The sequence below is a fragment of the Blastomyces dermatitidis genome (assembly GCF_000003525.1).
Source record: "Blastomyces dermatitidis ER-3 genomic scaffold supercont1.3, whole genome shotgun sequence".
In the NCBI taxonomy this organism is placed as follows: domain Eukaryota; kingdom Fungi; phylum Ascomycota; class Eurotiomycetes; order Onygenales; family Ajellomycetaceae; genus Blastomyces; species Blastomyces dermatitidis.
In genome coordinates, this window is record NW_025544776.1 from 698,135 (window position 1) to 725,463 (window position 27,329).

The 27,329-nt window shown below is 47.7% G+C and overlaps 11 protein-coding genes across 16 annotated transcripts; 7 read left to right on the top strand and 4 right to left on the bottom strand.

Annotated features, from left to right (window-relative positions):
* The first annotated feature begins 934 nt into the window (after nt 1–934).
* BDCG_02533 (phosphoglycerate mutase) lies at nt 935–2,863 on the top strand. 3 transcript variants are annotated; one of them, XM_045418070.1, is made up of 3 exons: nt 935–1,176; nt 1,262–2,137; nt 2,370–2,863. In XM_045418070.1, the coding sequence occupies exons 1-2, from the start codon at nt 1,121–1,123 to the stop codon at nt 2,076–2,078; spliced, it is 873 nt and encodes a 290-aa protein (XP_045280078.1). In that variant the 5' UTR covers nt 935–1,120; the 3' UTR covers nt 2,079–2,137; nt 2,370–2,863. The 3 variants fall into 3 exon arrangements, with proteins under 3 accessions (XP_045280078.1, XP_045280079.1, XP_045274740.1); XM_045418072.1 differs by having other exon boundaries at nt 935–2,137; XM_045418071.1 differs by having other exon boundaries at nt 1,108–1,176; nt 1,262–2,392.
* Nucleotides 2,468–6,808, bottom strand: BDCG_02534 (MFS sugar transporter). Its single transcript, XM_045418073.1, has 4 exons — nt 6,187–6,808; nt 4,880–6,094; nt 3,799–4,556; nt 2,468–3,720 (listed from the first exon to the last, which is right to left on the bottom strand). Exons 2-4 carry the CDS (start codon nt 5,373–5,375, stop codon nt 2,887–2,889), a joined length of 2,088 nt encoding a protein of 695 aa, XP_045274741.1. The 5' UTR covers nt 5,376–6,094; nt 6,187–6,808; the 3' UTR covers nt 2,468–2,886.
* On the top strand, nt 5,996–7,401 carry BDCG_02535 (uncharacterized protein; the record flags this gene model as incomplete). Its single annotated transcript, XM_045418074.1, has 2 exons — nt 5,996–7,131; nt 7,322–7,401. Exons 1-2 carry the CDS (start codon nt 6,720–6,722, stop codon nt 7,399–7,401), a joined length of 492 nt encoding a protein of 163 aa, XP_045274742.1. The 5' UTR covers nt 5,996–6,719.
* BDCG_02536 (C6 zinc finger domain-containing protein) lies at nt 7,080–10,847 on the bottom strand. Its single transcript, XM_045418075.1, has 3 exons — nt 10,158–10,847; nt 8,278–10,008; nt 7,080–8,161 (listed from the first exon to the last, which is right to left on the bottom strand). The coding sequence occupies exons 1-3, from the start codon at nt 10,824–10,826 to the stop codon at nt 8,093–8,095; spliced, it is 2,469 nt and encodes an 822-aa protein (XP_045274743.1). The 5' UTR covers nt 10,827–10,847; the 3' UTR covers nt 7,080–8,092.
* On the top strand, nt 7,825–13,833 carry BDCG_02537 (monocarboxylate permease). The gene is made up of 3 exons (XM_045418076.1): nt 7,825–12,130; nt 12,227–12,368; nt 12,432–13,833. The coding sequence occupies exons 1-3, from the start codon at nt 11,934–11,936 to the stop codon at nt 13,389–13,391; spliced, it is 1,299 nt and encodes a 432-aa protein (XP_045274744.1). The 5' UTR covers nt 7,825–11,933; the 3' UTR covers nt 13,392–13,833.
* BDCG_02539 (protein priB) lies at nt 13,576–19,478 on the bottom strand. The gene is made up of 7 exons (XM_045418078.1): nt 19,276–19,478; nt 18,477–19,024; nt 17,924–18,280; nt 17,400–17,843; nt 17,021–17,301; nt 16,608–16,861; nt 13,576–16,497 (listed from the first exon to the last, which is right to left on the bottom strand). The coding sequence occupies exons 2-7, from the start codon at nt 18,641–18,643 to the stop codon at nt 15,733–15,735; spliced, it is 2,268 nt and encodes a 755-aa protein (XP_045274746.1). The 5' UTR covers nt 18,644–19,024; nt 19,276–19,478; the 3' UTR covers nt 13,576–15,732.
* BDCG_02538 (uncharacterized protein) lies at nt 13,835–15,594 on the top strand. Its single transcript, XM_045418077.1, has one exon. It carries the CDS (start codon nt 14,086–14,088, stop codon nt 15,355–15,357), a length of 1,272 nt encoding a protein of 423 aa, XP_045274745.1. The 5' UTR covers nt 13,835–14,085; the 3' UTR covers nt 15,358–15,594.
* On the top strand, nt 19,077–21,286 carry BDCG_02540. 2 transcript variants are annotated; one of them, XM_045418079.1, is made up of 2 exons: nt 19,077–19,428; nt 19,517–21,286. In XM_045418079.1, the coding sequence occupies exon 2, from the start codon at nt 20,254–20,256 to the stop codon at nt 20,815–20,817; it is 564 nt and encodes a 187-aa protein (XP_045280080.1). In that variant the 5' UTR covers nt 19,077–19,428; nt 19,517–20,253; the 3' UTR covers nt 20,818–21,286. The 2 variants fall into 2 exon arrangements, with proteins under 2 accessions (XP_045280080.1, XP_045280081.1); XM_045418080.1 differs by having other exon boundaries at nt 19,549–21,286.
* Nucleotides 21,287–21,359: 73 nt separating this feature from the next.
* On the top strand, nt 21,360–23,861 carry BDCG_02541. Of its 2 annotated transcripts, none has more exons than XM_045418081.1 (7): nt 21,360–21,943; nt 22,113–22,150; nt 22,262–22,432; nt 22,621–22,764; nt 22,852–22,938; nt 23,031–23,114; nt 23,201–23,861. In XM_045418081.1, exons 1-7 carry the CDS (start codon nt 21,724–21,726, stop codon nt 23,516–23,518), a joined length of 1,062 nt encoding a protein of 353 aa, XP_045274747.1. In that variant the 5' UTR covers nt 21,360–21,723; the 3' UTR covers nt 23,519–23,861. The 2 variants fall into 2 exon arrangements, with proteins under 2 accessions (XP_045274747.1, XP_045280082.1); XM_045418082.1 differs by having other exon boundaries at nt 21,484–21,943; nt 23,184–23,804.
* On the bottom strand, nt 22,316–25,792 carry BDCG_02542. 2 transcript variants are annotated; one of them, XM_045418084.1, is made up of 3 exons: nt 24,458–25,598; nt 24,194–24,403; nt 22,433–23,528 (listed from the first exon to the last, which is right to left on the bottom strand). In XM_045418084.1, exons 1-2 carry the CDS (start codon nt 25,349–25,351, stop codon nt 24,251–24,253), a joined length of 1,047 nt encoding a protein of 348 aa, XP_045280083.1. In that variant the 5' UTR covers nt 25,352–25,598; the 3' UTR covers nt 22,433–23,528; nt 24,194–24,250. The 2 variants fall into 2 exon arrangements, with proteins under 2 accessions (XP_045274748.1, XP_045280083.1); XM_045418083.1 differs by having other exon boundaries at nt 22,316–24,403; nt 24,458–25,792.
* BDCG_02543 (proteasome subunit alpha type-2) lies at nt 25,544–27,304 on the top strand. The gene is made up of 5 exons (XM_045418085.1): nt 25,544–25,916; nt 25,976–25,995; nt 26,050–26,100; nt 26,192–26,788; nt 26,861–27,304. Exons 1-5 carry the CDS (start codon nt 25,873–25,875, stop codon nt 26,977–26,979), a joined length of 831 nt encoding a protein of 276 aa, XP_045274749.1. The 5' UTR covers nt 25,544–25,872; the 3' UTR covers nt 26,980–27,304.
* The last annotated feature ends 25 nt before the right edge of the window (nt 27,305–27,329 follow it).

Sequence of the window (27,329 nt, forward strand, 5' to 3'; positions counted from 1 at the left end):
ACTGAACATGCAGGGCAAGCAGCACTTGCTAATTAGCATGTATATATTAGCATCAAGGAAGATAATAATTGAAGCTTCGAAGTAGAAGCTCACAGCCTAAGCTTGAACGCTAGCTTCAATACCGCAGTCACAGCCATTTGAAGCTGTTCGTCGAAGACAAATTCTGCGCCAGCCCAGAAAAATGATACCCTGTGGCTATCACTGTACATTAAGAGGCAGAAAATATATGGAGAGCCATTCGGCTGATATATTAGACAGATTCAACAATGGAAGTGCGAGCTGATGGGAGTAAAAGGTCATTGGACTATGAAAAGGACGTTAAACGATAGTCCCGTAAGAAGCCCTTACAGCTGGGTTCCGTGAGTAATAACGTATCCCTTCCACTAGGCTCAGGAAACGGCGATAGCAGCCTGTAGGAAGAAATCTGATGGAGGGACAGGTGCGAAACCCGGTTATCTCCCTCCTGATATTTTTGCCAGCAGAAGACGGCATAGGAAAGATAACCAAGAGGGAATAGACCGGTCAATTCAAATGCTTCTTCAAGATAGATAAGGGCCTCTAGGGCGTCTGGTGAAGGAAAAGCGTTCTAGGTCCATTTATGCAGCATTATACGTGGAGTAAAGTTATGTGTCCAGGCCGCCGGATTCGCCTTTTTTTCACGCATTATCGGAGTATAAATCCAAGGACTTTCGAGGAAACAATGTAGAGTATATGCTACACGCATCGAGAAAAAGCTGCTGGCTGGCTGTTCTGCCACTGTAGCACGTGTTGTAAGTGGCCATGTTGAAGCGGCGAAGTTGTTGCTGTTTGTATGAGGAAAAGAGAAGAGAGATCGATGCGAGGTCGAGATGGGGAACAATGCCAAGGCGCTAACAGAGCGTGGTATAAAAACCGCGAAAAATTTCCCGTCTTCCTTCAATTCTTGTCTATTTTTTTTCTCTGGATATTTTTATTTATATATTTGTGTGTTTCCTAAACAATTATATACGCAGTATGTCTCTGTGAAAAGATCGCGCCGTCTTCCTGCATGTATGACACTCGACAATGCTTCTACAACTCCAGATAGCTAGCAAATGAACCTCAAGCCTCTCTCTTTCCTTAATTTCTCCCTTCGCCCAGGATGAAACTCTTCCTCATCCGCCATGCCGAGTCAGAGCACAATGTTGCCCAGGTCTAGTATGATGCCGTTTCTATTTGCCCTTTAATCTCTCTGTGAGGGCGTGGGCTGTTGCTCACACAAAGTTCGTTACGCTCTGTTCAGCGCAGGAACAACAGACTCCGCTTTAACAAACCATGGCATGGTACAAATCCAGCGGCTAGCTCTCCACTTCAAGACTCAGGGAATTGCGTTTAACACGGTCTTCTCTTCGGATCTGCTGCGGGCTCGTACTACCGCTGAGGGCATCTGTGGCCTTGCTGGCGGAGAGGGGCGGGATGGAGATTCGCCTCAGTTACAACCTATCGTCCTACCCGTCCTACGGGAAAGGGACTTTGGTGCTCTAGAGGGAAAATCATGGCTTACCGCGCGAGATGGAGCCGCGAATTCCGTTTCTGAAACAGCTGGAGAGCCCGAGTCACATGCCTCGGTCGCCTCGCGGGCAGATTCCTTTCTCTCCAACCATCTGCTGCCAGTTTTGCTTGATGCGGGGCATCCTGCTCAAGCTGTTGCGGTTGTCTCTCATGGCATTTTGCTGGCTGCGCTGTGGGAAGCGCTGTCGCGACTGTTTCTATCAAGTCATGTTGTCCTTGCGCCAGGCGTTAAGGTCACAAAACGCATTTCGACGTGGTCGAACACGGGCTATCTAGAACTTGATGTTGGATGGATAGAAACTGGCCTCATAACCCCAGCTCCAGCGAACGAGAGTGGTCAATCTCACGATACCATGGATGGTTCAAACAGAGCTAAAGCAAAAAATGATGCTCAGAACCCGCCGTTGCATGGCCGTACGCTTACTATCCTAACGATAAATGGGAGAGAACATCTCAGAAATCTTAGGCGGACTCCGGGCGTTGGTAGCTCAAAGCATGATGCGACCCAGCAACGAATTGACAATTTTTTCCAGAAACCGAAGAACTAGGATTGGTCTGGTAGAATTTTTTATTTTTTCTCTCATGGCAAGCCTCCCATTATTAACTGGTATGTTCAAAGACTCCCTCTTATTCAAATATTGATCCCACACACACGTACCAACCTCAATTCATATCCCCTACCCCACTTCCTATGATGAAGCAAATTTTCACACAGACCTGTTCCGAAACAAGAATGTGGATAGTAAACATTACCAACTGCTGTCTGACTCATCCTCTCTCCTTTCCGCCGTTTCTCTCATATCAATCCTCTACAAATCATAGACTAACTCGCCTTGAAGACCTTGTAGATATTTATGTCTTGAACGACATATGGTGTGGATATCCTGTGAAGTTATCAAAACCAAGTATTCTCACTGCGGAATTTAAAGGAGCTTACAATAGAATAAATATTTATAAATTACTTATCTGCCACTTAAATCATATACCGTGCCTTTTTGTAATATATGAAATTAGGCGTTCTGTTGGCCATTAGTAGTTATGCAGCTATATTATATAACTGGCGCTATGTAATAATGTATAGGATATGTAAACCAGCAGACGAATAAACTAGAACGGGACAGAAATAAGGAGGATAAAAATAATGATTTTGCCCGCGCCCGTATGTAAACCCAAAATGTCATCTGGTGGAAAATAGAATGGACAGATATATGTGCAAAGAAATAGAACAAAATAGGTATCTCTAAAACAAAGGAAAAGACCCCATCCCATATATGCAAGCATGATAATTCATATAGGAAAATCATAAAGCATAAGGTATAAAACATGAGCAGCAAATACTCACACTTCAAATCCACATCATCCATTCTCCAACCTCCCTTCATCACTCAACTCCTGACCCCTCCCATTGACATGAACTTTGATCTCAGCATCAGGATCAGCACCCGTGCCTTCGCTTTCACTTCGATCCCTCCTCATTCCCCTCCTCTTCTCCCCGCTTTCATCCCTCTCGTAAAGCTCCACCTTCTTCAGCCCTTTCTGCCGCAACACATACCTCCGGAAGTAGTAAACCAACTCCCCGGCCCCAAACTTCGCATGCACCATCGTCGGCACCGAAAACACCTGATCCAGCTCCTCAAGCGTCTTCCCCTTCGTCTCCGGCATGAACAATAACACAAGCACAAACCCCACAATATTCCACCCAGCATACCACCCAAACGCGCCCTGCGGTTTGAACGCATTCTTCAAACTCGGCCACGTAATCGCCAGGATGAAGTTGAAGAACCACGTCGTCGCCGTCGCCAGCGCCATGCCATGCGAACGCACGTAGAGCGGGTACGCTTCGGCAGAGTACGTGAAGGGAACAGGGCCTTCGCCCGGCGAATAGACGATGCCGAACAGGTAGATGCCCAACGCGACGCAGCCGGTGTGGGCCCTGCGCATGGTCTCGGAGCCGTCAGTGGGGATCCAGAAGGAAAAGCCGGTCAGCAGCTGGAAGAGGCCCATGAGAGGGAAAGTAACGAGGAGAAGGTTGCGACGGCCAAAGGTATCGATGGTGTAGACGGCGGGGATGGCGAAGAGCCAATTTATCACGCCGAAGCCGAACGAGGCTGCTAACGCGGCTTTCTGGGAGAAGCCTGCGTCTAGGAAAATTTCGGATGAGTAGTAGGCTATGACGTTTACACCGCAGAACTGGGATGGAAAATGTCAGTGATGGGTTTGAGTTTTTTTTCTATATATATATATAGAAATGCATGAGTAGGCACATACCTGTTGCATAAACATGACAATTTCCGATGCGATAAGGGCGCGACGATTGCGGGGGACGGTTATGAGTTCGAGGATTTTCGCCTGGCCCAATTTCATCGTCGCCTCTGCCTCAAGCAAGGTGTGCATATAAAATAGGTCGCGTGCAGCCTGCACTTTTATAAACCGCAAGCGACACATGGAGCGATATGCCTTGTAATGGCTGCCTTTGCTCATATACCAGCGTGGTGACTCTGGGCAAACAAAGACGAATGTGCATACCAGCATGGCAGGGAACATGGCTGAGCCCAGCATCAGACGCCACCCCAGGCCCGTTACGCTGGGCGTATCGTGCACATTGAAAAAGACCAGATCAGACATATAACCGAGCATAATACCAAATGCAGTCCACATTTGCCATTGCATCACAAGGGCACCACGAATGGCTGGCGGCGTGGTCTCGGCGGCATAGATGGGCACGGTGGCAGACTTAGGCCCGATGCCGAATCCCAGAGCAAAACGACTAATGAATAAATGCCACCATGAGTTCACAAAGCCCTGCCAGAAACACGCGATGGCAGAGAAGACGCAGGTGATGAAGACTGTTCCACGTCGACCAAACCAGTGGTTAAAGGGTACGGTGAGCCAACAACCGATAAAAGCACAGCAGAGATACGGCGCTGCATTGACTAAGCCGACAAGCCATGTTGAGCGAGAATCGAGGCCGCCAATGCCGAATTGCGATTTGTAGAATATCTGTGCGCCATTCACGACGGATTCGTCTTTAGGTTTATGTTCCGTTAGTTTAGATAAAGAAATAGAGTGCCTTAAGCTTTTAAGCTTTCAGCTCTTAAACGCAAACGCACGGCGAACCACGGAACAAGGGAAAAGTGAAAGGCCGAAAACAAAAAAAGCAAAACACAATCTAGAAAATCAAATGATGGAGGTGGGGGGGAAATTCCAGATCTCAAAATTAGGGGAAATGAAGAAGCGGGGGGGAACAGAACAGACAGTTTAGCAGTCAACGGGGACTCAAGAAAATATAAAGAAAGAAAGAAAGAAAGAAGAAGAGAGCAGTAGTTAGCGAAGGAATAAACGAACTAACCCATTCCCTGAACGGCCGCACTGAGCGAGCAAAGAACAATGACCAGATACATGAGTCGCGGCTGCGACCATCGATTCGTAAATTCCTCCCTCAGCACCTTCATCTCTTTCTCCGTCAAGCCCTCGACACTCTCATACTTCTCTGGTGCCTGCGCCAGCACCGCACCCAGCTCAAAAGCACGGATATCCTCCTCGTCGCCAATCTGGTGCTGACGGGCATAGCGGCCACCGCGCTTCATGAGGGTGCTATGGCTGAGGCCTGCGAGCGGATTGGCGAGTTTGGCATTGAGGTTTCTTCGCGCACGCTCGGCCGCTGTGAGCGATTCGCGGCGGGAGTGGAGAAATGAGTGCTGCCGTTGTGTCGGGAAGGGGGTTGTTGTGTTCGCAGTAGCGTGGGAGGCTTTGCGGTTCGTTGTACCGGTCGTGATATTGTCGAGTTCGGAGGAGGAGCGGTCGGAGGCGGCACCTAGGTCTGTGAAGCGTTCGAGATGCCTCATTGTAATCGCTTGATGGCGAGCCGGCCGACGAAGGGATTTTAGGGGATTGGGGATATCCGTATGCTAATGGAGGAGATCTCTAATTGGAGTCCCATATCGGGACCTCACAATAGGGAGCCGGAGCCAGGAGCCAGGAGCCAGGAAATATGATATAAAGAGGGATCGAAGAATCAATCTCGTAGTTTTATAGAAAAATGGAAATTTAAGACCTCTGGGCCGTTTCGCTGTTCGTTACACGGGATGGCAATAATATGTTCTCGCCGAAGTTTAGCCTCCTGATAAATCGAAACAGGTATTTCTATTAATCTTCTATATTTAAAGATTTGTTGCAGACGCTGCGGGGGGGGAGAAGAGAAAGAAGTTGAATACAGCGACCCGCAAGCATTTAACAATAAACTAATAATAATAATAATAATAATAATAATAATAATCAGGAAACATTTGTGCTCTGTTTCCGGTAGTGGGGAGAGAGGGGGAGGGAGGGTGCTGTAGAAAAGGCAGCTCTCATAGTCACCGAAGTTGACGGATGAAGATTAGTTAAAAGATTCCAAGAAAAGTTGAACTGAGGCCCTTAAACGCACCCGAAATGGCATCAAGCGGGGCCCGACTAGCCCGAGTAAATTTAGTTGATGCTGGTGGTGGAGGGCATGCCCGAATGTTCGGTAAACAACATGAACAAAGAGCAAGCTGCGGGTTTAAAATCAGACTTGCTGTTTCTTCTGTTTCAAAGTTAGTAGATCCCCACGAGGAATGAAGGTAAAATTAAACAACGCGCCGGAAGCGGCAAAGGCTGCTGGTTGGTAAGACGCACCGGAATGAAACCATTTAATCTAAATCGCGTGGACGAAAGGGGCATGGCATGAGAGATAATATCCCAAGAAGCAGCAAGGGAGAGCTAGCTACCAAGCGATGCGTACGTGTATGTTCACAGATCTTTTAATTATTCTTCTCCTTTCAGGGTTAAACCTGGCTTACTAGACCAGACCGGGGGGTGGAGGGGGGGAGTTTATGAGCTGCTACGCAGTAGTTATGTGTTGATGGGGGAGATTGGGAAAATTTAGAATCAAATAAAGCCCAAGACGAGACGGCGGCGACAAGAGCAGCGAGGAATTTAACAGTTCAAACCTATGTCCCAGTTGGGAATTTCAAATGCAAGCCGCTGCAAAAGAGTCGGTCAACCTGGCCCGGTTCGTATTCAGATATAACTTTGCATATTTCAAGAGGATGAGGCTCTCTCTCCGTCGTCCTACGTTGCGTTGAAAACGACAAGACGTGATAGACCGCCCATGTAGTTACTGTATGTACTATAAACCTGTCTACTCCGCATAGCTGCCAAGAGCCATAATGGGATATCGGAGACATTTTCATATCATGGTCCATGGCATGGCATGGCATGGCATATGGCATGGGAGGGAACGTACTACGGATGGGCGGAGGAATGACGCTGAGTCTGAAGCTTGCCAACGAGGCTGCGAGAGGGCTCCGGACTCGGGAACGTTGATTTGCTCGTCTGGGGGTGGTGGCTGGGTTAAACTACTGGGTATCAATTATTATTATCAATCGCCTTGGAGCAAATTCCCGCTGGTCTGTTTCTTAAAATCTTCATCAGGTGATGGGTCTGGGGCACTGCGCAGTACGTACAGTAACTACTACTACTACTACTCCATCCATGGACATGCATGTTGTAGTTACAGAGTCCAACCCCCGGACGGTAATCTGCAGGTGTCAGCCTTGGAGACCATGAGCCAAAGAGAGAGTCAGTCTGGAGCAGTTGGCCGAGGTCTAAAAACTGTGGGATATTTGTTTTTGTCTTGCTCTTGTTCTCTCGACTCTCGAGCGTGCAGTATTTGTTTTTTGTCGTTATTATTGTGACTCCAACATACGGAAGTAAAGTTACTTCTTTCTGATCTGTGGTTGTTTTGTCCCAAAACATCAAAATGAATTAGGGCAAAAATCCGAAAACAGCCAAGCAAGCAGGCAAGCGCCACCTAACCACAATGTGCGTGCGGCAGTACGGAGTACATGATTTTAAAACATCTACACCCAAATACCCGACAATAAGGAAAGTCATTGGAAAGCAAAAAGCGTTTGTGGATAAACCAATCCCCATGAGCTCATTACAATGAGACATTTATTGGAATGTCCGAAGGTGGGGGCTTTGCCTCTACATAGTATAGCTAGCACTATAAAGCTAAGTACAGTAGTTACCAAACCCAATCAGATTTACATAGCGCGTACAAGCCAAGTGCTTCGACTCCCATCATAATTATTTAATTTTATCGCTACATTGATTTATTGAGGTGTCACTCTAATAACTGACAGAAAACCCATTCATCAAAGGCAAATGATTGCACATGTAGGCGGATGAACCCAAGATACATACAAGCAAGCTGGCAAGCGACTGGAACCGCCGCGATGACTTGACTGTTCGTCATTATTGCGGTCAGATCCGATGCGGGAATTGAAGGTCGTTGCCTCGTGAGAGCCAAAACCGGTTGACATGTGGGGCGACCGTTCACGCAAGCAAGAAAGTCGGGCTGATAAAAATAGACACAATCATACGCCCAGTACTACCCAACGCCCCCCCAACGCCCCCCAACGCCCCATTTCGTGTAATTTACATGCTGATCAGTTCCTTGCAAGGAAAAAAAAAAGAGAAACTAGAAAAGCAACAGCATTTTATTCAATGCACGCTCTGGAAAAGGAAATTCTCCACACTACAGATCCCCAGACGGAATTGCGGAAAATAACCATGAATCCGGTATGTCGAAAAGAAATTGCGAGCCCTAGCAATGGAGATACGGATATTAGTATGGCGAATTCAAAATGAAAGAGTCGAGACAAAAGAAACCCCAAACGAAAGAACCAAATATAAAAAAAAAATAAGGAAGGGGCAACTTACCCAATCGGCAAATTCCATCCTCTGAGTCTCAGATTCAGCACTATCACCACGTTCGCCATATATCGTGTTATGGGTATCTAACCCCGTCCCTTCATCCTCTTCCGACGATACCTCAACTTCCCTTTCTCCGAGTAGCTTTGCTCGCTCCTTTAGCCAAAGATAGCACTGGTCCAGTGCCTCCTTCGCCGCCTCCATAATGGGCCCTTCAACCTCTGCCACGCCCGCCTCCATCGCCTTGATCTGCGCCAGCACACAAGCAGAGAATATATAGCCTTTGACATTCGTTTCGCCCGCCCGGATCCGCGCCATTGCTAGCCGCATGTAGTTGTCGGTCGCAGTGTGAAGTTCTCTTCGCCATGTTTGTGTCGCCGACGAGGAGGTGGTGCTTAATGACGCGGGGGTTGAAAGGAAGTACCCTGGCATGTCTTCCTGGAGTTGGTAGATGAGCTCGAGGGAGATGGTGAATTGTGCGTAGATGGCGGAGCTGCGGATGAAGCCCCCGGCGTGGAGCTTTAGGCGGTCAAAGTCATCGTCGTCACTGTTGGTACTGGCGGCGGCATTCTCATTATTATCCTGGCTGTGGTTGCCTTTATTTGGCGAAAGAATCTGGAGAGCTGCATCCAGGCATATTTTACGGGAGAAGTAGTATTTTAGGTTTGTTTTTGCCTTGACAGCGAAAGGGTGATGTAGAGCAAGCAGAAACCTATTGGTGAGAAGGGAGACGGATTGGGTTTGGAAGGCAGACGGTTGCGAGGCTCTGTCTTGCGAGTGATGGGCTGCGTTGAAAAGGTGAAGCGAACTGTCACGCTGGATGGCAGTAAGCTTACTGCTGAGTCTCAGCACTTCATCATACGAAGGCTCGGAGCGTATATCATTCATTGCCTTTGCCATCTGGAGTCTGATAGGGAATGACTTCACGAGCGCGATTTGGACGCTGGTGTGGGTGAATCCGTTTGTGACGTGTGGGACGGCTTCAGGGTCATCAGGATTCATATCATGATCATCGATGTTGGATGGTGACTCGCAGTCATAATCTTGAAGGGAGACTAGAGGCGCCCCTCCCGCATCCATGCTTGACTGGAGCAAAAGTTCCAGAACCGTAGCCCACAACCTTCTCCGTAGCTCCGCTTGAAAGACTGGCATCTTTGGAAGATATTGTGGATCTCGATGTAAACCAACGTACATTGCTGCTCGCAGCAGAGAGCCAGCCGATATCCAAACGAGGTCACCATCAATCGCACAACTCTGCCGGGCTAGAAGTAGAAGACAGTGTATCTGGACGGCAGCAATATTGACGCGAGATTTCTCAGAAGGACCTCCCAACCATGACTGGGCAGCATAAATCCACGGTGCTGCCGTTATCCGGGGCGTAATAGAGCTGCCAGGGCCTTTATAGAAGCAAGTTCCTAGGGCCATGACAAGAAGCAATCGCACCACAAAAGCAGGGCTCGCGGACTGAGGGGGATTCCAGAGTTGGGCATATTCCTGTTGAAAAGTCGGCACGTGTAAGATTCGATAAACAGTCTCGAAGGTGAGAAGATAGCCCGAAACGAGCTGGTCAGCCGTCTCACGCGGTGGAACTAAATCTGTCAAGTCGGATATAGCTGGCTGGCGTGTTGGACGTCTGACTTTTATAGCCCTTGCTAATGTCTTACATCGATCCATCATCCTGGATATCCCGGAATTATCCTCGACTTCAAGCCGATGCCTTAAGTTGTATACCATATTGAACTTTGGCTTCAGTTAGCGAATCCATTTGGCTAAGAGCGTAGCAGGCATACAACTCCCTCTACATCAGCGGCATTTAAGAAGAAAGAGAGAAGGTAAGAATAGGAAATGAATGGGATGGGGCCGATAAAATGAAAAGGAATTGTCCTCACTTCCTTGGCACAATTCATCCAGTGGCTCTGCCCGAAAAATCTGGTCTTCGAGAAGGTCCCTCTCACAGGGGTGTGCAAGGCTTCACGATCCTCCAATGCGTCCAAGCGTCTGCCTCCGGGAGAAGATGAAGCAGCAACGGAGCTCGTGCTCGTAGACTGGGCCAGCTTCTTCTCCAACAGACGGACCCGATCGACGAGCGCCTGAATTGTCGCTGCAGATTGAAGGTCCTGGGCAACATTGCGGATAGATCCGGTGACATCACTTCTTTGATCATCTGCATGTGTACTCTGGTCCGATTCGTTTGCAGTAAAAGGTGAGGGATATGATGGGAAGTTCCCAGGGCGGCTTATCTGTGGAATAGGTACGGTAGGGGCTGGGGGAGCTTGGAGAGCTGAAGGACGTTGTGGCTGTGAGCTATCACAACATCTAGCAGAAGACGAAGAAGAAGGACCAGCAGAAGTTTGGGCATGAGTATATGTGCATGCATGTATCGAGAGGCTCTTCTTGGATCGGTGGCATTGATCGCAAGGCACCTTTTGGTCGCATCTGATCTTCCGGCGACGACACTGATCGCAGGCCAACGCCGGGCGCCGTCGTTTACGTGGTGGAGCATCACCGGTATACGATTGAATCTCATTACCATGCATCATTCCGTAAATGTGGTGCATATTATCGAAGCTGAAGTCTCGTTCTCGCTAAAGGGGCAATCGGCAAGTTGATCAGACAGCCCGGGCCCCACAACCATATCAGATTTTGCTTTTCTTCTCTTTTTCCATGCTTTTCCTTTCTTTGCGGCTTTTGTTAGTCCAGCTAATTCAATTTGATCCTGGATTAGTTGGGGAGGGAGTCGCGGAGTATTCAGGGGCAAAAGTCCGTGATATTCGCTTCGAGCCACGGTGAATTAGTCATTATCTCCGAAAGATCTTGCGATAATGTCATGTGATATGATTCCTTATCAGATCTTCCGCCAAAGCTGGTTCCCCTTTCTGGCAATTTTGACAACATCGGGAGGAAGAAGTTGCGGATATTCGATTTGTATGAATATCTATCTCTGTATCTATTCAACGATCATAACCCTTTCACAAACACCCGTTGAGAGGGGGATCCTGGTACTTAACAAGGTTTTGGAGTTTACAAGCCGATATTCCTAACAGGACTGAATATCCCGTTCTGCATCATCCTCTTATCCCCGAGCGCGGAGTGCGTCGACTCGGTCTGCCGGTGCCCCCAGACCCGACTATTTCGATGCTGCAAGGGTATGAGGGATAGCTGTGGCTCGAAGGCTGCAGTATTTTGCCAGATAATCCATGTTTATTCCGTAGTTGCGAGTCTTTCTCTGATTTTCAGTGCTGTGGTTGCAATACCTCTGGATGGCGGAGGACGGCAGCATGATTATGACGCTCATAATGGCACAGACAAGTGCACACTCACATAATCAGTTCAATCTACTCAAATGTATACACTTAGTGTATATATATATATATCTGAACAACGCACCTTTCAGATACACATAGCTTTCTCAATAGCTTCACCCCTCAAATATTCATAATATCCTTAATATCCTCTCCATCCTTATTTTCCTTCAGTACCATCTCTCTAAGGAAAGAAAGCACGATAGAAAAGGGGCTGCCTGCTTGCTTTGCTACTTGCTTCCCTTTCACACGCAGTGCTCTTTTTTGAGCCTCAGACTTTTCTCTTCTTCCCCCTTTTCATTCAATCTTGTATTCTTTTATTCTTCTCAGTTCCTTCTAGAACTTCGCAGTTAGCCTGTAATCATGGCAGACCGCGTCCACGAGACGTCAAGCACGCCGGAAGTGCATGATCTGAAGAACTCCCAGGAGGGAGACTCCGAAACCTGCGTCGAGACCAAGTCGGAAAACTCCTATCCGGATGGAGGCGCCAGAGCATGGGCTGTAGCGGCTGGCACTTCTGGTGTACTGTTTTGCACTTTCGGAATGGCAAACGCCTTTGGGTAAGCATTTATATGTCTCCTAGCAACATCCGCTGTTGCTATTTTTGCCCCATCTTCTTCTCTTGTGTCTCGTGGCTTCCCTGACGCGTTTTATAGGGTCCTCCAAGAGTACTATACGTCCCATCAACTATCTGAAACGTCGCCATCCGCCATCTCATGGATTGGATCGTTACAGGTCTTTATCCTATTTGCTAGTGCCCTTGTGGGTGGCCCCCTCTTTGACCAATATGGAGCGAAGGTATGTTACAGGAACACGCCCTTTACCCTACGAAATCCTAGAAGGGAACTGACATATCTTTAGGTCATCTGGCCATCAGCAGCACTCTACGTTCTCTCACTCATGATGACAAGCCTTGCGAAGGAATTTTACCAGTTCATGCTAGCCCAGGGGGTATTGGGCGGAATTTCCATGGGTATGACTATGGCTCCTTCCATGGCTGCCACGCCCCAATATTTCGATAAAAACCGTGGAGCTGCCATGGGTATTGCTGTTGCTGGATCTTCCATTGGAGGTGTTATCTTTCCAATTGCCCTCGGGAAACTGCTTAATGACACCACACTGGGCTTTGGATGGTCTTTACGCATTATTGGCTTCTTAATCCTAGCGATTCTGGCACCATCATGCCTAGCTATCCGTGCCCGTCTTCCGCCACGAAAGGGGAATTTTTTGCTCCTCTCTGCATTAAAGAATCGGCTCTACTTAGCTATCATTGCATTTGCTTTTCTCATGATTCTCTGCGTCTTTACCCCAATATTCTATCTCCCGACCTACGCTGTCCAGTATGGCATGAGCAAAACGCTTTCTTCATACCTCGTTGCGATCCTGAACGCCGCGTCTTTCTTTGGCAGAGTCATTCCTGGTGTCTTGGGTGACAAATTGGGACGCCTCAATGCGGTTATAGCATCCGGAGTCTCCTCGGGGATTCTCATACTCTGCTGGCCAAAAATTACAACCAATGCGGGAATATTTGTTTTCGCTGGTCTTTTTGGCTTTTGTTCCGGCGCCATCATCTCGGGCATTGTTGTCTGCCTTACGACATGTACTAATAACCCAAAAAATATCGGTACATATATGGGCATGGGTATGGGCCTTGCATCAATTGCTGGGCTGATAGGGCCGCCGATAAGTGGTGCACTTGTCTCTAGATACCACGGGTTTGACCAAGTATCTATTTTTTCCGGAGTGGTGGTCCTCGTTGGATCAGCTATTGCCCTTTTCGCAAAGACTTTAACAGAAAAGGGAATACTCGGAAGGGCGTAATGAAACCAACTCCCCTTCTTACTTCGGCCGCCTCTCCTATTCGTTCAGCTTCACCCATTGTTACTGGTGGTTTGTGTGTTGTTTGTGTTGGACGTGGAGGGCGTTAATACTTATCTCTACTCCTTGCATACGTCTATTTCCTATATGGGTTTCACGTGGTAGTGCATGTATGAGTTCGTCAAGGGATGGAAAGAAGTCATCCATTATTTTCATCGAGGCGAAAAGATATCCGCTGTTTATTCCTATATGATTTGCCAAAGTATTTCCACCAAAACTGCAATTCGGCATGATGTTATATTTGTCTATTTATTGCTATTTGGGTGCTCGCTTTTATCTATGTTCTTATCTATTCAATCGTTCTAATATGCAGAGTTAATTTATTTACAATTATTCCCTATCCGGACGCTGCAGTTTCTAGCGTTTGTTAGTATAGATAGACAGGGGCTGTATCCTTGGTGAAAAACCCAAGCAAGCAGGCCAAGGATGCTTATCAACAGCACCTGAACGATGACCGCGATCCAAACAGCTAAGGCGATAATACTACAAAGAACGGTGCCATACGTAGCTACCTGGTGATCAGGGACACAGCCCAAATACGAAGCGGGGTTGTAGCTTAAACAGCTTAAGAGCTGCCATATGAGAACGGTCGTCTCCTCTCTCTCATGCGACTACTTTCAGCACAAGAAGAGACAGCATGGCCCCTGGAATTGGACACCGTCGACTGCGGCCAGCTCGGTTCAAGCTTGAACTATACACACAGCATGATCTCGCAGCCATTCCCCCTCCAAACCCCTCTATCCCTACTTTCGACAGCAAGTGTCCGCGCGCAGGCTGTGGAAACCTGGTCACTCGACTGCCCCCAGAACTCACCACCACCATCCTGCTCTACCTGGACCTAAACTCCCTCCTCACCCTCCGGCTCGTAAACACCCTGTATAGAACGCTAATTGACTCGCTGCACCCATATAGCCTCCTAAAACAACATGCCCCACATACCCTTCGCATTCTCCACAAAGTCCAGCTCGCGTCCCACTTCCCCCTCCACCAGCTCTACACCGAATTCCGCCACCCACACTGCCGCGCCTGCGGCGCTTTCGGCCCGCTAGTTTTCTTACCCACCCTAACTCGCTGCTGCGACCGGTGTCTGTGGACGCGGGCACACTTCCAGGTGGCGCACATCGGTTTCCTGGCGGACCAGTTTCCCGGAAACTTGTCGCCTGTCGAGCTGGAGGCGCTGGTGTCGCTACTTAAGCAGTTGCCGACTGTGCATGTCTTTCCCGGGGCGTATGGGAGGGATCGGTTGCATTTTGATATCATTGACGAACCTACTGGTCTTGTTAGTATTGCGGAAGCGGAAAAGGCTACGGTGAAATGGCTGGGGACTCGTGAGCGGTTTCGGGGGAGTATAGCTTCTCTAAAGGCCCCGCGGCTGGGGCGGGGCCAGGGCCAGGGGCGGGGGCGGGGTCAGGGCCAGGGGCGGGGGCGGGGTCAAGGTCAAGGTCTGAGTCAGGATCAGGGGCGGACGGAGTCTAGTATTAATATTCCGCGCCTGATGGAGATTTATGAAATGGCAAGGTCACGGTGGATGGGGATGGGTGCAACAGATTTCCCGTATTGGGATGCGCAGAGGCAGATGGCGGAGTCCGGGATTTATTGTAGCCCATGCACGCTTCAGAAAGAGTATGAGTATCGGTATGAGCAGGACGAGGGCATGGAAGAGGAGGGCCATGGGGACACATTAATATGGGATGGTGATGATCATGGTGCTGATGCTAGGAATACAACCGGCCCGAGGGTCGATAATGCGGCGTTTTATATGGGGGATATTTGTAGGCATTTTGAGGAGTGTGAGCGTCTGAGGAAAGGGTATGTCTTTGGAATGAAGGATGGGATGACGCGAGGGATTGGGAATGGGCCTGATTTCTGGATCAATGCGGACGGGTGCATTGTGTATGATCGTGACTAAAGTAAACTGTTTTGGTTACAATGTGATGATGATCGTGATAAAGTACATTAAGTATCCGGATCCTTCTCCATAGTCAACTAGACTCTACCAGATTCGCCAAGGTCTCTTCGATATTTTTTGAAAAGAGGGGAAGGGGACTTTAAAGCCATTTATCAACTATCCAGCCGAAAATTTTATGAAGGATCATCGAATAAGCACTCCTCGCTGGCCCATATTACAATATTCCTCTTCCCGCCGCATATGCCGTATGGAGATAGGCACTCTGCCACAGGTGTTATTCTGGATAACGTCCGTACCATCATTAGTCACCAAGTACGCCAACTTATATACCCTAACGCCTCCTAAATACAAGCTTTCAATCTCCCGATAGGAAACTCAAGCGCCCATGCCTGCCTCGTCCGCTAATTTCGGCACAAATGCTCCACTACTAATGTTAAACCCAGCATGCGCAAACAGATCCTCCCAGACGACGTTATCCGTGAAGAGCGGTGTAGCGGTGCTCTGGCCATCCATCGCCATGAAGGTTTCGAGGCTGTTCTGTGTGGAGGTTTTGAATATGTTCCTATTTGGAGGTCTGGTATTAATGTAGCCGTTCAACTGCGGGCCTGGACCCTGTGGCATCTGTGGGAGTGGTTGAGGGAGTTGGCGCGGGTCCGGCGGTTGAGCTTGTTCGAGCTGTTGTGTATCGTTTTCGTTGAAGGGATTCTGATGCAATTGCTGGTGTTGCTGTGGTGGCTGTTGTGGAAGGGGAAGCGGACTCTGCTGGTATCCCTGCACATTTCTGGAAGCTGTTGGTGGGGACATTGACGGGACCGACTGGTGCGGAGAATTAAATCTCTGGGATGGTGTATATCGTCCTTGCTGCTGAAGAGGAGGTAAATGGGGAAGATGATGCATTTGTTTCCCGTTTTGCTCGAGCAGCCGATGTTGCTGTCTAAGCCATCTGTTTGCAGGGGAGCATGATTCTTCTTTCGTCTTCCGGTACTGCGCGACAACGTTTGAGAGGAATCTACTTTGGTGGTAGGAGCTAGTGTTTGTAGCTTGGCCTTGTGTGCTGAAATTCTTGCCTGTTTCGCTGATGAGGTCGAGGATCAAGCTTTCAGATTCGCTCGGGAGTTCTCCCGGCAAAGAGAGAAGGATCTAATGTTTATTAGTGATGGTGTGTCTCAACGGCAAAAGACTGTCGGGGAGAATATGTACGAAACGGGTAATGACAGAAGTCAGACGCAGAAATAATAGAGACAACATACTTTGCTCATGACCACAGCAGCGTACGCAACCATTACATGAACAGAGTCTTGACAGAAGCACGAATGGGACGTTACCCCGAGTCGGTCAACGACCAAACGAAGCATGTCCAGAGCACTAGTATAGCAAACCCAGAGTGCTTGTTTGGAAATATTCCCACTCAGAATCGAGAGCTGGAGTCTAAAGGAATGCAGAAGGAGTCGAAGATGGGTTCCGTAGAACCGGACGATAAAGCGATGAGCAACATTGGTGCTGACTAGAGATTGAGAACAAAAAATGAAAAATTGTTAGAATTAACATATTTGATATTGTTCTTTCCCTTGATAAAAATGGCAGAATCTCTACGCGATTAAAAGGGAGAAGGGATTCGATGAAACAGCCTCCTGTCAAAGGCAGACAATTTCAGGAAACATACCTTCCTCTACAATCTGGTACCACTTAGCCTCCCACCTGTCTAAGTCGCCATTGAATAGTTTCAAGATCACTTCGATCTTGATTATCGATTGTGCCGTTGTGGCAACTGGATCGATCCAGAAGAGTTCCAAAATCTCAGATCCAAGAATGCGGAGCTGCACAAAGGCGGACATGATTTGATCACAGCCAGGTACCGCATAGACATGTTGGTGCCAATGTTCCGCGCTGCGAATCAAGGGATCCATTTGGATCATCCATGGCTTTCCCAGTTGTAGGCTCACACTAAAATCGTAGAATTAGCCATTGCATAACTATCAATAATCAAGAGAGGTAGGATTGAAAGGGCTTTTTTTCTCTTTGCAACAAATAAATTTACGTACCTTCGGTCATATACGAATAGCATAAGCCAACTTCGTTCTTTACTTCGCAGTTCCCGCATTTCAAGCTCCGATTCCCTTGATTCCCGCATAGAGCTTGCAGAGCTGTCTGGGCATGATGGTTTAAACTTGTGCCAACCCATCTCTATTGCTGCTCGTATTGCATAACCCACCAAGAGCCATGCGCGTGAGTCACTTGGTTCTTTCCAGTAGGTCAAAAGACAGATTCCTTGAACAATTTCTGTAGATATTTGTCCCGTGCTCAGGATTTCTTTAAGGATTCTTTCTACATGCTCATGAAGTTTATCGTATAAAGATGGCCTGAAAATCTTTGCTGCAGCAGAAAGGAGGGCAGAAAACAAAAAAGACGAGCGTGTTCGTATGTATTTCAGCGTGTGTAGCTTTGGATCAAATTGGAAGATGAAAGGATTCATGTAATTGAAGAAGCTGTATCACAGGCCATGGTCAGTCATTTTCAGCAGCGCTCACAAACTTGTTAGATAGTTTCATGGGATGGCGGAGCTCACCCATCAAACAAATCTTGGGCCGTCAGCAGATCGACAAGGTTGAGGTTTATGGGGTCATTCATATCATGCCTGTAGCTATCTCCTGATGCGAAACTTGCTGTTCTGCGTTTTGAAGAATGGTACGTAGGAGATTCGTCTTCCGCATTCAGTACGTTTGCGATGGAAAATTTCCCAGCTGTAGCAGACTTCCGGAGGCAGCCATATGGCGCAAGGTTCTCAGATGCCAAAGATGGCTCCGAGCCTTCAGGTCGTTCTACGGTCGCCGGCACATCTCTATCGGTTGATGGAGTAGCGAGGGTGCGGTACGTTGGTTCAATGTAGCCTCTGGCCTGCATGCGTTCCGCCTTTGGACGTAACCTGCCAGCAGCGACCAAGTAGTCGGGAGAATATATCAGTGGCCATAAATGAGATATTTTCAATATAGTAGTATATAGCCGTAAAGTCCTAGGCGAGTCCAACAAATACGTGTCCTATTGTGCCGTATGATATTGACAAGAAAAGTCGCATGAACGTGCCAAACCCGTAGGTTTCCCACGAAAAAGAATTCACTCACTTTGTGCCCGCCTTACGACCACGTCGATGTGCTTCAAAAAAACAAGTCAGAGACTTGCGCTTGCACCGAGAACAAATGGTCGAGTTCAACTCCCGAGTACATTTCATCTTGACGGCGCGGCATGGTGTGCACGCCACCATGGATGGGTTTGCTGCACCAGGCGGCATTTCTAGGAATAAACCAAACAAAGTGATAGGCGATTAAAAAGTCGATTCATGCATTTCTCCTGTGCGGTAACAATGTCGTTGCCGTTGGAAGGTCCCGGGAGAAGATCCTGGTGGCTGTGGAAGTAGAGCTGCGGCAGATAGGCTTCGGTTTCAAACCGGCCATTGTTAGTTAGCGGGACATCAGGCGAAACGGCTGAGTTAAGAATTGAATGACCATCCGTCTTTTTAAGCTTCTATGCTCAGGGGATATTTATGTGAACAATCTAACTTTAGATTACGTCGAAGCATCATATTCCCTCCGAACTATAGCGGCGTCTCGGGGGTTGTTGTTCATTCCCAGCCCCTTGCTGCGCTGACAAGGGGGAAACTCAGTCGGCTGAACTATGCCGTAAGTTAGTAGGAAAGGTTAAATACAAAGATGGTTGATGAGATCCTCACTACTCCGTACACTACTATTACTATCCAAGCCAGGGACACTCGAATCAGCTAAGGTTCATCATCCAGGGAATTAATGGGATATATTTGTTAATCCCTTTCTATCCCCTCTTCTTTGCGCTCTATCCTAATAAAAAGAACTTGGGGCCGCTCGATGTACTGTGGTTCCAACGGGGTTAAGGGACCTTCGTACTTACATTATTCTATTCTAGTCTGCCGCCCAGTGAAATACTTCCATGACAGCTGCTGACTGAAATAGGACGTCCAGTTCTTTCGGCAGCAGTTAACTATGGACTAGGCTGTATGGATTGAATCGCCACCTGCTGCGAAACAAACAATACGCTATACCAGTAGGTAGCCTCATAGACATACAACCCCAGCATTGCATCCATAAAACCGGACGCGTTCCACAAGCTGCTGACAGCATCCGTGGCGAAGGATATTAAAAGTTAATTTCGTTTGTGGAATAGATCCAGAATCATGAGGGACACCCATGCCATGTCCTTACCAATCCCCCCCTTGGAAAAGACGCCGAAGCGCTCAATAACCTTAAGAAAACCCCACCTTCAGGGGCCAAGACAATATGTTTGCCGCCCACTAACCAGCTGGGAGCTTACTTGAACACCGGCATTCTCACACTGCTGCCCTACGGGTTGCATCTGCGGGTATCTTTAGCACTTTGTTAGCGGAAGCCTAATACTTCCGTAACTGGAAAAAGAATGCGCGCGGTATATTTGGGCCCCTGAATGGATGCCGACGCTGTATGGACCCATATCCCTGCCAGCGGGCTTCGCGGAGGCTCTTTTTAACTAGTTAGTCCTGCCTACTTTGTTTGGACAACCCAGAGGCCAGGACACGTCTATCAACTAGTTAGCCCTACACAGTAGCACTGGAAGGTTTTCAAATTTCAAAACGCTGCCATTCGGTAGCAAAAAGATCTCACAACCCGCTGAAAATAAATATTTTCCTAGCTTTACCTTGCTTGTGGCGAATTATATATAAATATGTATTTGTGGCTCTATCTAAGAAAGTCGCTGCTCAAGTTCACACGGAAGTCGACAGGATGAGTGCGTCAGCGGCGAGGGTGGCTCATGTCAACCTCATGACAGATACAGTCATCGCCAACCTCAATACAGATACTCTACGAGTAATTCTTCGCTCGATGCTCGTAGCAGATGAACAAGTTGCAGCACCAACCACGTGCAGCAATATCTCCGACACGATCTACAAAGAACGTCCGTTCCGGTATTGTTTCCGGTTACCGACAAATCTACACCAACTGCATCAGCCTCATCTTCTTCACCTTCTTCTTCAACACAGCCTCCTCCAGTCCCGACGCCGGAATTGGCGAAACTACGAGGTACGAGGCCGTACGCATAGTATGCTCGCTCCTCGGCTCAGGCCTAGCCTTTGAAAGCCAACAGCTACTCGCCGAGGTGGTCCGGCAATCCCGCGCACTTCAACTGAATGGCAGGACGTTTGAAGGCGAGCGACTGGCGGAGGTACTCGTGGCCGTAGACGGCGATTTGGTCCAGGCGCTTACAGCAGTGCAGAAGGTTGTGACAACCAACAATTGGGGGAAAACTGGAGAAATTCCGGCTGCACGGCTGCAGATTTTACTTAGCCTTCGGACGGACCTTAAGGAATGCAGAGAACGGAATGAGGGATTGGGAGTGGGATTCGGATTCGGAAGAGGCTCGATGATGCTGGAGAATATTCTCTCGACGATGTCGGAATGAAAAGAACTTCCTCCCCTTTCTTTTATTTTCTCTCTCGTTTCTGGCACTTATCGGAATCTCCAAATACTCCAGACCTTCAGGAGCAGAATGTGATGCCGATCATTCTTCTCTTTTCTTTTCTTACTTCCCCTGTGGTTTTGTGATACATTTACGGTTGCATCATATCCAGGGGCAGATTTCATCAAATGTGACGAACTAGTCTGCAAGCAACCGCAGGGTATCACATATAAATATACCGTACTACACTCAAATATAACCTTATTCCTCCTTCTTGGCCTGCCACGTTGAAATTGCAACCTTAATCATCATTCTAACAATTGCGCTTTGGGATATGCTTATTTCAAATACAGTTCGCGGATCAGCCTCCCAAGGAACTATACAGTCTCGAGGGCCTCTTGTCACTTCATACAATAGTAACGACAGATTACAAATGCAGGGAATGAAAACAAAACATTTTATTTTTTCTCAGCTAATGTAGCACTGCCATTATATCCTCACATAGGTGGGTGAGTAAAGTAAGTGGTCATGAATTATTGTAGCCCCTTGTCTTCTTCACAACCATTATATTTCGGCCCTAGGCTCCCGAATTGTCTCGGTCTCCGAAGCCAAATCGTTAGGGTCCGACGGCATCGAGCTCCCTGGCTATCGACGGGTTGGTTGGCGTATCTTAACTTCGGCTCCTGTTGACATGGCGGGTAAAATTACTGCATCGGGATTGTTCCAGAAATACTACAACATCCATCCATACAGCATTCTACAAAAAACCATATTCGCCGGTCGTATTGTTATAAATAACCCGTCAGATTATTAACTCACTACGTAATTACAACAGACGCAGAAGCTCCATCACGTTGCTTTTTATTTTTTTTCATTTTTATTTTCCTGTTTACCTATATCATTTTCGCCATGCCCGCAGGTAACCCCGCAATTCAGGTCTCAACTATGGCAACCCCGTCTCTTCAGGGAAATGAACGCGCAATTGAGTACTTCCAACTGGGCCCGTTCACTGTTCCAAGACTGTTCATCGGGTTATGGCAGCTGTCAAGTCCAGCATGGGGGTCCGCGAGTAAATCGAAGATATTGAGCCAATTCCAGAAACATGTCGACTCGGGCTTTACAGCGTTTGGTGAGTAGGTACATATGTATATGCGTTTGTAATGGACGAACATAAACTATTGCATATCATACCATATACAATAAAGGATATATATGGTCATTATGCTATCATTACAGGAGGCCAGCACCATCTGCAGTTCTTAGTTCCGGGAACAAATCCTAACCAGTTCTATGAGCAGATATGGCTGATCATTACGGCGATGCCGAAATTGTATTTGTGAGCTTATCCTCTCCTCCCGTCTATTCTGCGAAACGTCCGGGAACATAATGAAAATAATGACCAAAAAAATACCCCGTTGCAAGTAAGGGCTAACCAAATTCTTTACAGGGCGAATTCCGGCTTTCATACTCAGGGCCTAAATCCATCTTCTGCGCCACCAAGTTCTGCGTATTTGAGCATATCACAGTGACACCAGATGGAATGCGTGATGCCGTCTCACAACGCCTGGCAAATATAAAATCGGATAAAATCGATTTGCTCCAGTTTCACTGGCATGATGTGTGTCTTCCGCCTCCAGATCTCTATTGTTTATTATCTATCTCATTTTAGTCGTAAACTTTTTGGTTTTTTCTTAGGAGGGGACATGGCCCCTAACTCTTCTCTCTGTTTTATTTCTACAAATTTCATGTGTCATATATCTCCATCAATGAAGAGCGATGATACTAACTTAACAATCTTTACGTCAGTATAATGACGCACAATATATCCGCGCCCTTCAACTCCTCCAGAACGACGAGCGCGTGGCAGTGCTGGGTCTATGTAATTTTGACACGAAGAGAATGGAAGAGGTTATTGGTGCTGGTGTGAAGATCGCCACAAATCAAGTGCAGGTAATTCAATAACTTCATAACGAAAGAAGGGGGCCCTGGAGAACACTAGCACATCAGTTCCATATAATCGCTGATAGCAGTTTTCAGTTCTCACTCATCGACACTCGGCCAAAGTACGCCATGGCAGAAGTATGCGAGAAGCATAACATCAAACTTCTCACATATGGGACATTGGTAAGGGGTGCTCTCCTCAATATTAACATTGAAACTCATCCCGTTAATATCCTTATGTTCTGCACCGCTAACTCCGCCGCCCTGATATGCAGTGCGGCGGCTTCCTCTCCGAAAAATGGATCGGAAAAGATGAGCCAGATGCATTTGGCGCAGGGATGACTCCCAGTCTGCGAAAGGTACGCGGTATACGTGACAACTCCAACCCTAACCATAACCAATGCCAACTTTCAACCTCCCCACCCAAGCTTAACACCCAGTCTAGTACCTCGAAATGATAAACATATGGGGCCCCTGGTCCCTCTTCCAAACCCTCCTCAAAACCCTCTCCACCATCGGCCGCAAACACAATGCAAGTGTCTCCGCGGTAGCGATACGGTGGGTGCTCGACTTCAGCTACGTGGGTGCCGTACTTGTTGGAGCACGCATGGGCGTTAGTGAGCATACGGAGGATAACTTGGCGGTGTATGAGTGGCACTTGGATGCGGAGGATAAGAGAATGCTGGAGGAGGTCCTGTGCCAGAGCCGAAGGGGGGAAATATTTAGGGATATGGGAGATTGTGGGGCGGAGTATCGGAGGTGAATTAAATGTTCTTTACAAAGCTTATTAGCTATTTAGTAACAAGCCCAGCAAGTTTGGGAAGTATATGTAGGGAAGTGAGGAAGGTATGCGGTGCCAGATGAAAGAGAAATACGCTTGTATAAAAATAAAGGTCGTTTAGGAACACCTCTATTAAACAGGAGCAAGAGCGACAACAATAAAAAAAAAAAAAAATCAATCTCGGCATGTACCGTAGCCCAACCCTAAAAGAACGCTCGGAAGATCCCTTCTAGTAAAAAGTAATCCCCAAAATGAGGAAAGCATTAAACACAGGAACCATGATGTAGGACGGTGCAAAAAAGAATAACTTGATTGCAATTTCCCCAGAGCGAACCATACCGGTCGAGACTACGATCAAACCTTCCCACCGACAAACCCATAGAATGAGATGATAAAGCACGTAATAGAACAAAAAACAAAACGTTTAGCGTCCCAATGCTTAAAAAAAGATATCCCCTCCGTAGTTTGGAAATGAAGGCAGTTAACGAAGGTTTCGTTGATCTTCGCACATCGACTAATTGGCACATCATTGGTAAGATCGTGACAACTTAAGTAGTGCGTGGTACGCAAGAGGTGTGTATGGGAAGTTCAGGCGGGTGAAGTTGGATGAGAACCAAGGAATAGACAATTATCATCAATTGTTAATCATGAACTCACGAGGCTGCATAATACTGCAACTAGAGGGGTATAAAACACAGAATAGGGATCTGGAAATCAATCTTCCTTCTTGGAAGTCAACGGCTCCTGTGCACCTGCATAAGCGGTATCTTTAGGTTCATCGTCGTCTTCTAATGGGACATCCAACACACGATCGCCTGCTTTCTGAAGCACTTTGCGGCTCCAAGCCCGTACGCCTTTGTACACAGTCTGTAGATTTCAATTAGCAGCGACCGAGAAGAAGAACGAGTGGAGAAAACCTACCCAAAGGAATGTTAACACTCCTATCAAAAGAACGATCCAGCTGACCGAAGCCACCCGATCCCTGCCAGTGGCAGCGGGTCTCCGCCCACCGCCAACAAGGCCCGAGTTCCGCAGATTCCACCACTGCCATGGAGAAAGAGCAAATATGACTTTTACGAACGACAAAACGCCCAGAGATGCAAGGCCCTTGAAGAAATGTTCGGCCCACGTTGTTGTTACCGGGACATCCTCTTCGGGATAGATGAGCTTCTCAGTATCATCGGGATCGTATAATCGCGAGAGTATGGTATCAAACGGATCAATATATAGGTTGATTATCGGATCAGCCACAAAACCAAGCAGGAACATCGCAAGCAACAGTATAACGGCCGTGAGGGCAAGTTGAGTTGCTGTGCTCGTGATCCATCGACCCCACCTCATCCTCTCAAGACGATACTGGAAGCCACATGTGGGGCACTGCCAATAGTTCCTGTCCGAATATGCTGGATCCGCATGCCTCCACGAATTCAAACAGCCTTCATGCACATATCTCGAGGATCCTTTACATTTGCAAGGTCTAATGAGACGACCTAGCTCGGGATCGGACGACTCGTATGTAACCCGAGGAGTGGACTGAAGGAACTCCGGGAGGTTCTCTGAAGCAGGCTGGAAGGTGGGAGGAACAGTTTCTAGGCAAATGCGACATGTTCTAGAAGGATAGTATCTGGATGAGCTGGAAGATGCGAACGAAGTAGGTTCTCCCTCAGCCGCTTCCTGCGAACGGGGTTGGGTCTGGCTCTTAATAGGCTCTTTCGATTGCTGCCGTGAGCTACTTGTAGCCTCAGCTGCAGACTCCGTTGCAGGCTCTGGCCACTGCCACAGTGGATCAGTCCTTCGGGCAGAATGAAACGACATTCTGAACTTGCACGGAGAAGAAAAGGGCCTTCAATAATTAAGGATTAAGGATAGATATAGGTTAGGTATTGGATGCAACGGATCAAACCAACAATTAAACAGTAATTATAAATACTCAACCAGCTTCTAGCTCTGGCTGGTTAGTTGACCACCGTTGCAGTGGCACAAACATCATGCGCCAGCAGCAGAAGGATGGTTTGTTGCCGTTGATGAAGTTGATGTTGACAGGTGGCTGCAGGGAAAGAAACGTTGTATGGAAATTAGAAGGGTAAGAGCCGCCACTAAGCTGGAACAAGTTGGGTAAGCGCTGCTTCCTATTATTGGCTATAATAGACGCCCGATCGCGCTTGGCAGCAACACCGCGTCAACAGCCTGTGGCCTGGGGGAAGCGCAGGAGCAACCACCTTCAACCCATCTCAGTCACTCTCTATACAATCAAATATCCGTCCCATTAGAAGCTGTTAGAAGCAGTTATTTTGCCATCTCTCCCTCTTCTGAAGTTCTTACTTGTGCGTCTCATCATGGCCGATCGGTACTCGTTCTCGTTGACTACGTTTTCTCCCAGGTATGCTCTTACCGCCCCACATTGTTGCTGGGAGCTCTAGTAACTGACAAAGAAAATAGTGGAAAGCTGGTCCAGATTGGTATGCGAATATCCCATGATATACACTGGTTCTATGATAGCTAATTTTCTTTAGAATATGCTTTAAATGCCGTGAACCAAGGTGTTACTGCTTTGGGTATTAAAGGTAAGAACACCCAACCCGTCTGAAGCTCCACATGATATATCAACGTCACGAAACTTATTTCTGAGATCTTTTCCTTATTTTCCTTTATTAGCCACAAATGGGGTGGTTCTTGCTACAGAAAAAAAGTCCTCCTCGCCCCTGATAGAGCCTCCTTCTCTCTCGAAGGTCTCCCTAATCACCCCGGATATCGGCATGGTCTACTCTGGCATGGGCCCCGATTACCGTGTCCTCGTCGATAAGGCCCGTAAAACCTCCCACACTGCTTACAAACGCATTTACAACGAATACCCGCCAACGAGAATATTGGTCCAGGATGTCGCCCGAGTTGTCCAGGAAGCTACGCAGTCCGGTGGTGTCAGACCATATGGTGTCAGTTTGCTAATCGCAGGCTGGGATGACGGTGTTGAACCCACAATCGCGGGAAGTGAATCAGATACAGACAAAAAGAAGGTGTCAGGGAAGACAGGAGGGATCCTCAAGGGCGGCCCTAGCCTGTACCAGGTCGATCCTAGCGGCAGCTATTTCCCATGGAAGGCCACAGCCATTGGGAAAAGTGCGACCAGCGCGAAAACGTTCCTTGAGAAGAGATACACAGAAGGTCTTGAGCTGGAAGATGCCATCCATATTGCACTTCTCACGCTGAAGGAGACCATCGAGGGTGAGATGAATGGTGAAACTGTTGAAATCGGTACGATATCAGAACCAACTTGTCCTTCTAATATGACGTTTTCTTGTTCAGCGCAACTGATAAATTATACAGGCATTGTTGGACCACCTGCCGACCATCTATTGGGATATGAGGGAGTTGAGGGCGCCAGAGGGCCACGGTTCCGGAAATTGACCAAGGAGGAGATTGAGGATTACTTGACCAACCTATGAGATAGACTTTCATATTAAGCGCCATTTTCAGGCTTTTGATGCTTTTTAATTATTTGCCTTTAGCTTTGGAATGTAGAAAACCAAAGCACGTCCAGATACATCTTTCTTTCATAACCTCTATTTCAAATGCCAAATAATGTGTCTCATCCCCATCGCAACCAGCGACTTGGAGTCCCTTTCGGCTGGTCGCTGGGTGGGGTTGAATTGAGGCCTCCAGTATATTTCTTTCGAATGTGGTGGTGCCAATTTTTGAGCCTCTAAAATACACCCCCACTACACACCTCACACAGTACACACAGATTACTAATACACTCTCAATGCCCTCTCATAATATATATTTCTTGAAATTC

Coding starts and splice junctions, on each gene's coding strand:
- BDCG_02534 (XM_045418073.1), bottom strand. CDS start 5,375: ATGAGGCATCTCGAACGCTTCACAGACCTAGGTGCCGCCTCCGACCGC. Junction 4,557..4,879: donor TGCGGCCGTTCAGGGAATGG/GTTAGTTCGTTT, acceptor ATAAACCTAAAG/ACGAATCCGTCGTGAATGGC. Junction 3,721..3,798: donor TTGTCATGTTTATGCAACAG/GTATGTGCCTAC, acceptor TTTCCATCCCAG/TTCTGCGGTGTAAACGTCAT.
- BDCG_02541 (XM_045418081.1), top strand. CDS start 21,724: ATGCCCGCAGGTAACCCCGCAATTCAGGTCTCAACTATGGCAACCCCG. Junction 22,939..23,030: donor TTCTCACATATGGGACATTG/GTAAGGGGTGCT, acceptor CCTGATATGCAG/TGCGGCGGCTTCCTCTCCGA. Junction 23,115..23,200: donor TGACTCCCAGTCTGCGAAAG/GTACGCGGTATA, acceptor CACCCAGTCTAG/TACCTCGAAATGATAAACAT.
- BDCG_02536 (XM_045418075.1), bottom strand. CDS start 10,826: ATGCACCACATTTACGGAATGATGCATGGTAATGAGATTCAATCGTAT. Junction 10,009..10,157: donor GGATGAATTGTGCCAAGGAA/GTGAGGACAATT, acceptor CTGAAGCCAAAG/TTCAATATGGTATACAACTT. Junction 8,162..8,277: donor GGATGGAATTTGCCGATTGG/GTAAGTTGCCCC, acceptor CTCCATTGCTAG/GGCTCGCAATTTCTTTTCGA.
- BDCG_02540 (XM_045418079.1), top strand. CDS start 20,254: ATGAACAAGTTGCAGCACCAACCACGTGCAGCAATATCTCCGACACGA.
- BDCG_02537 (XM_045418076.1), top strand. CDS start 11,934: ATGGCAGACCGCGTCCACGAGACGTCAAGCACGCCGGAAGTGCATGAT. Junction 12,131..12,226: donor GGAATGGCAAACGCCTTTGG/GTAAGCATTTAT, acceptor CGCGTTTTATAG/GGTCCTCCAAGAGTACTATA. Junction 12,369..12,431: donor TTGACCAATATGGAGCGAAG/GTATGTTACAGG, acceptor ACATATCTTTAG/GTCATCTGGCCATCAGCAGC.
- BDCG_02543 (XM_045418085.1), top strand. CDS start 25,873: ATGGCCGATCGGTACTCGTTCTCGTTGACTACGTTTTCTCCCAG. Junction 25,996..26,049: donor TGGAAAGCTGGTCCAGATTG/GTATGCGAATAT, acceptor AATTTTCTTTAG/AATATGCTTTAAATGCCGTG. Junction 26,789..26,860: donor TGGTGAAACTGTTGAAATCG/GTACGATATCAG, acceptor TAAATTATACAG/GCATTGTTGGACCACCTGCC.
- BDCG_02538 (XM_045418077.1), top strand. CDS start 14,086: ATGGCCCCTGGAATTGGACACCGTCGACTGCGGCCAGCTCGGTTCAAG.
- BDCG_02542 (XM_045418083.1), bottom strand. CDS start 25,351: ATGTCGTTTCATTCTGCCCGAAGGACTGATCCACTGTGGCAGTGGCCA. Junction 24,404..24,457: donor GAGTGTTAACATTCCTTTGG/GTAGGTTTTCTC, acceptor TGAAATCTACAG/ACTGTGTACAAAGGCGTACG.
- BDCG_02533 (XM_045418070.1), top strand. CDS start 1,121: ATGAAACTCTTCCTCATCCGCCATGCCGAGTCAGAGCACAATGTTGCC. Junction 1,177..1,261: donor CACAATGTTGCCCAGGTCTA/GTATGATGCCGT, acceptor CGCTCTGTTCAG/CGCAGGAACAACAGACTCCG.
- BDCG_02539 (XM_045418078.1), bottom strand. CDS start 18,643: ATGCCGCCTGGTGCAGCAAACCCATCCATGGTGGCGTGCACACCATGC. Junction 17,302..17,399: donor CTATTCGTATATGACCGAAG/GTACGTAAATTT, acceptor CTACGATTTTAG/TGTGAGCCTACAACTGGGAA. Junction 16,862..17,020: donor GTACCAGATTGTAGAGGAAG/GTATGTTTCCTG, acceptor CTCAATCTCTAG/TCAGCACCAATGTTGCTCAT.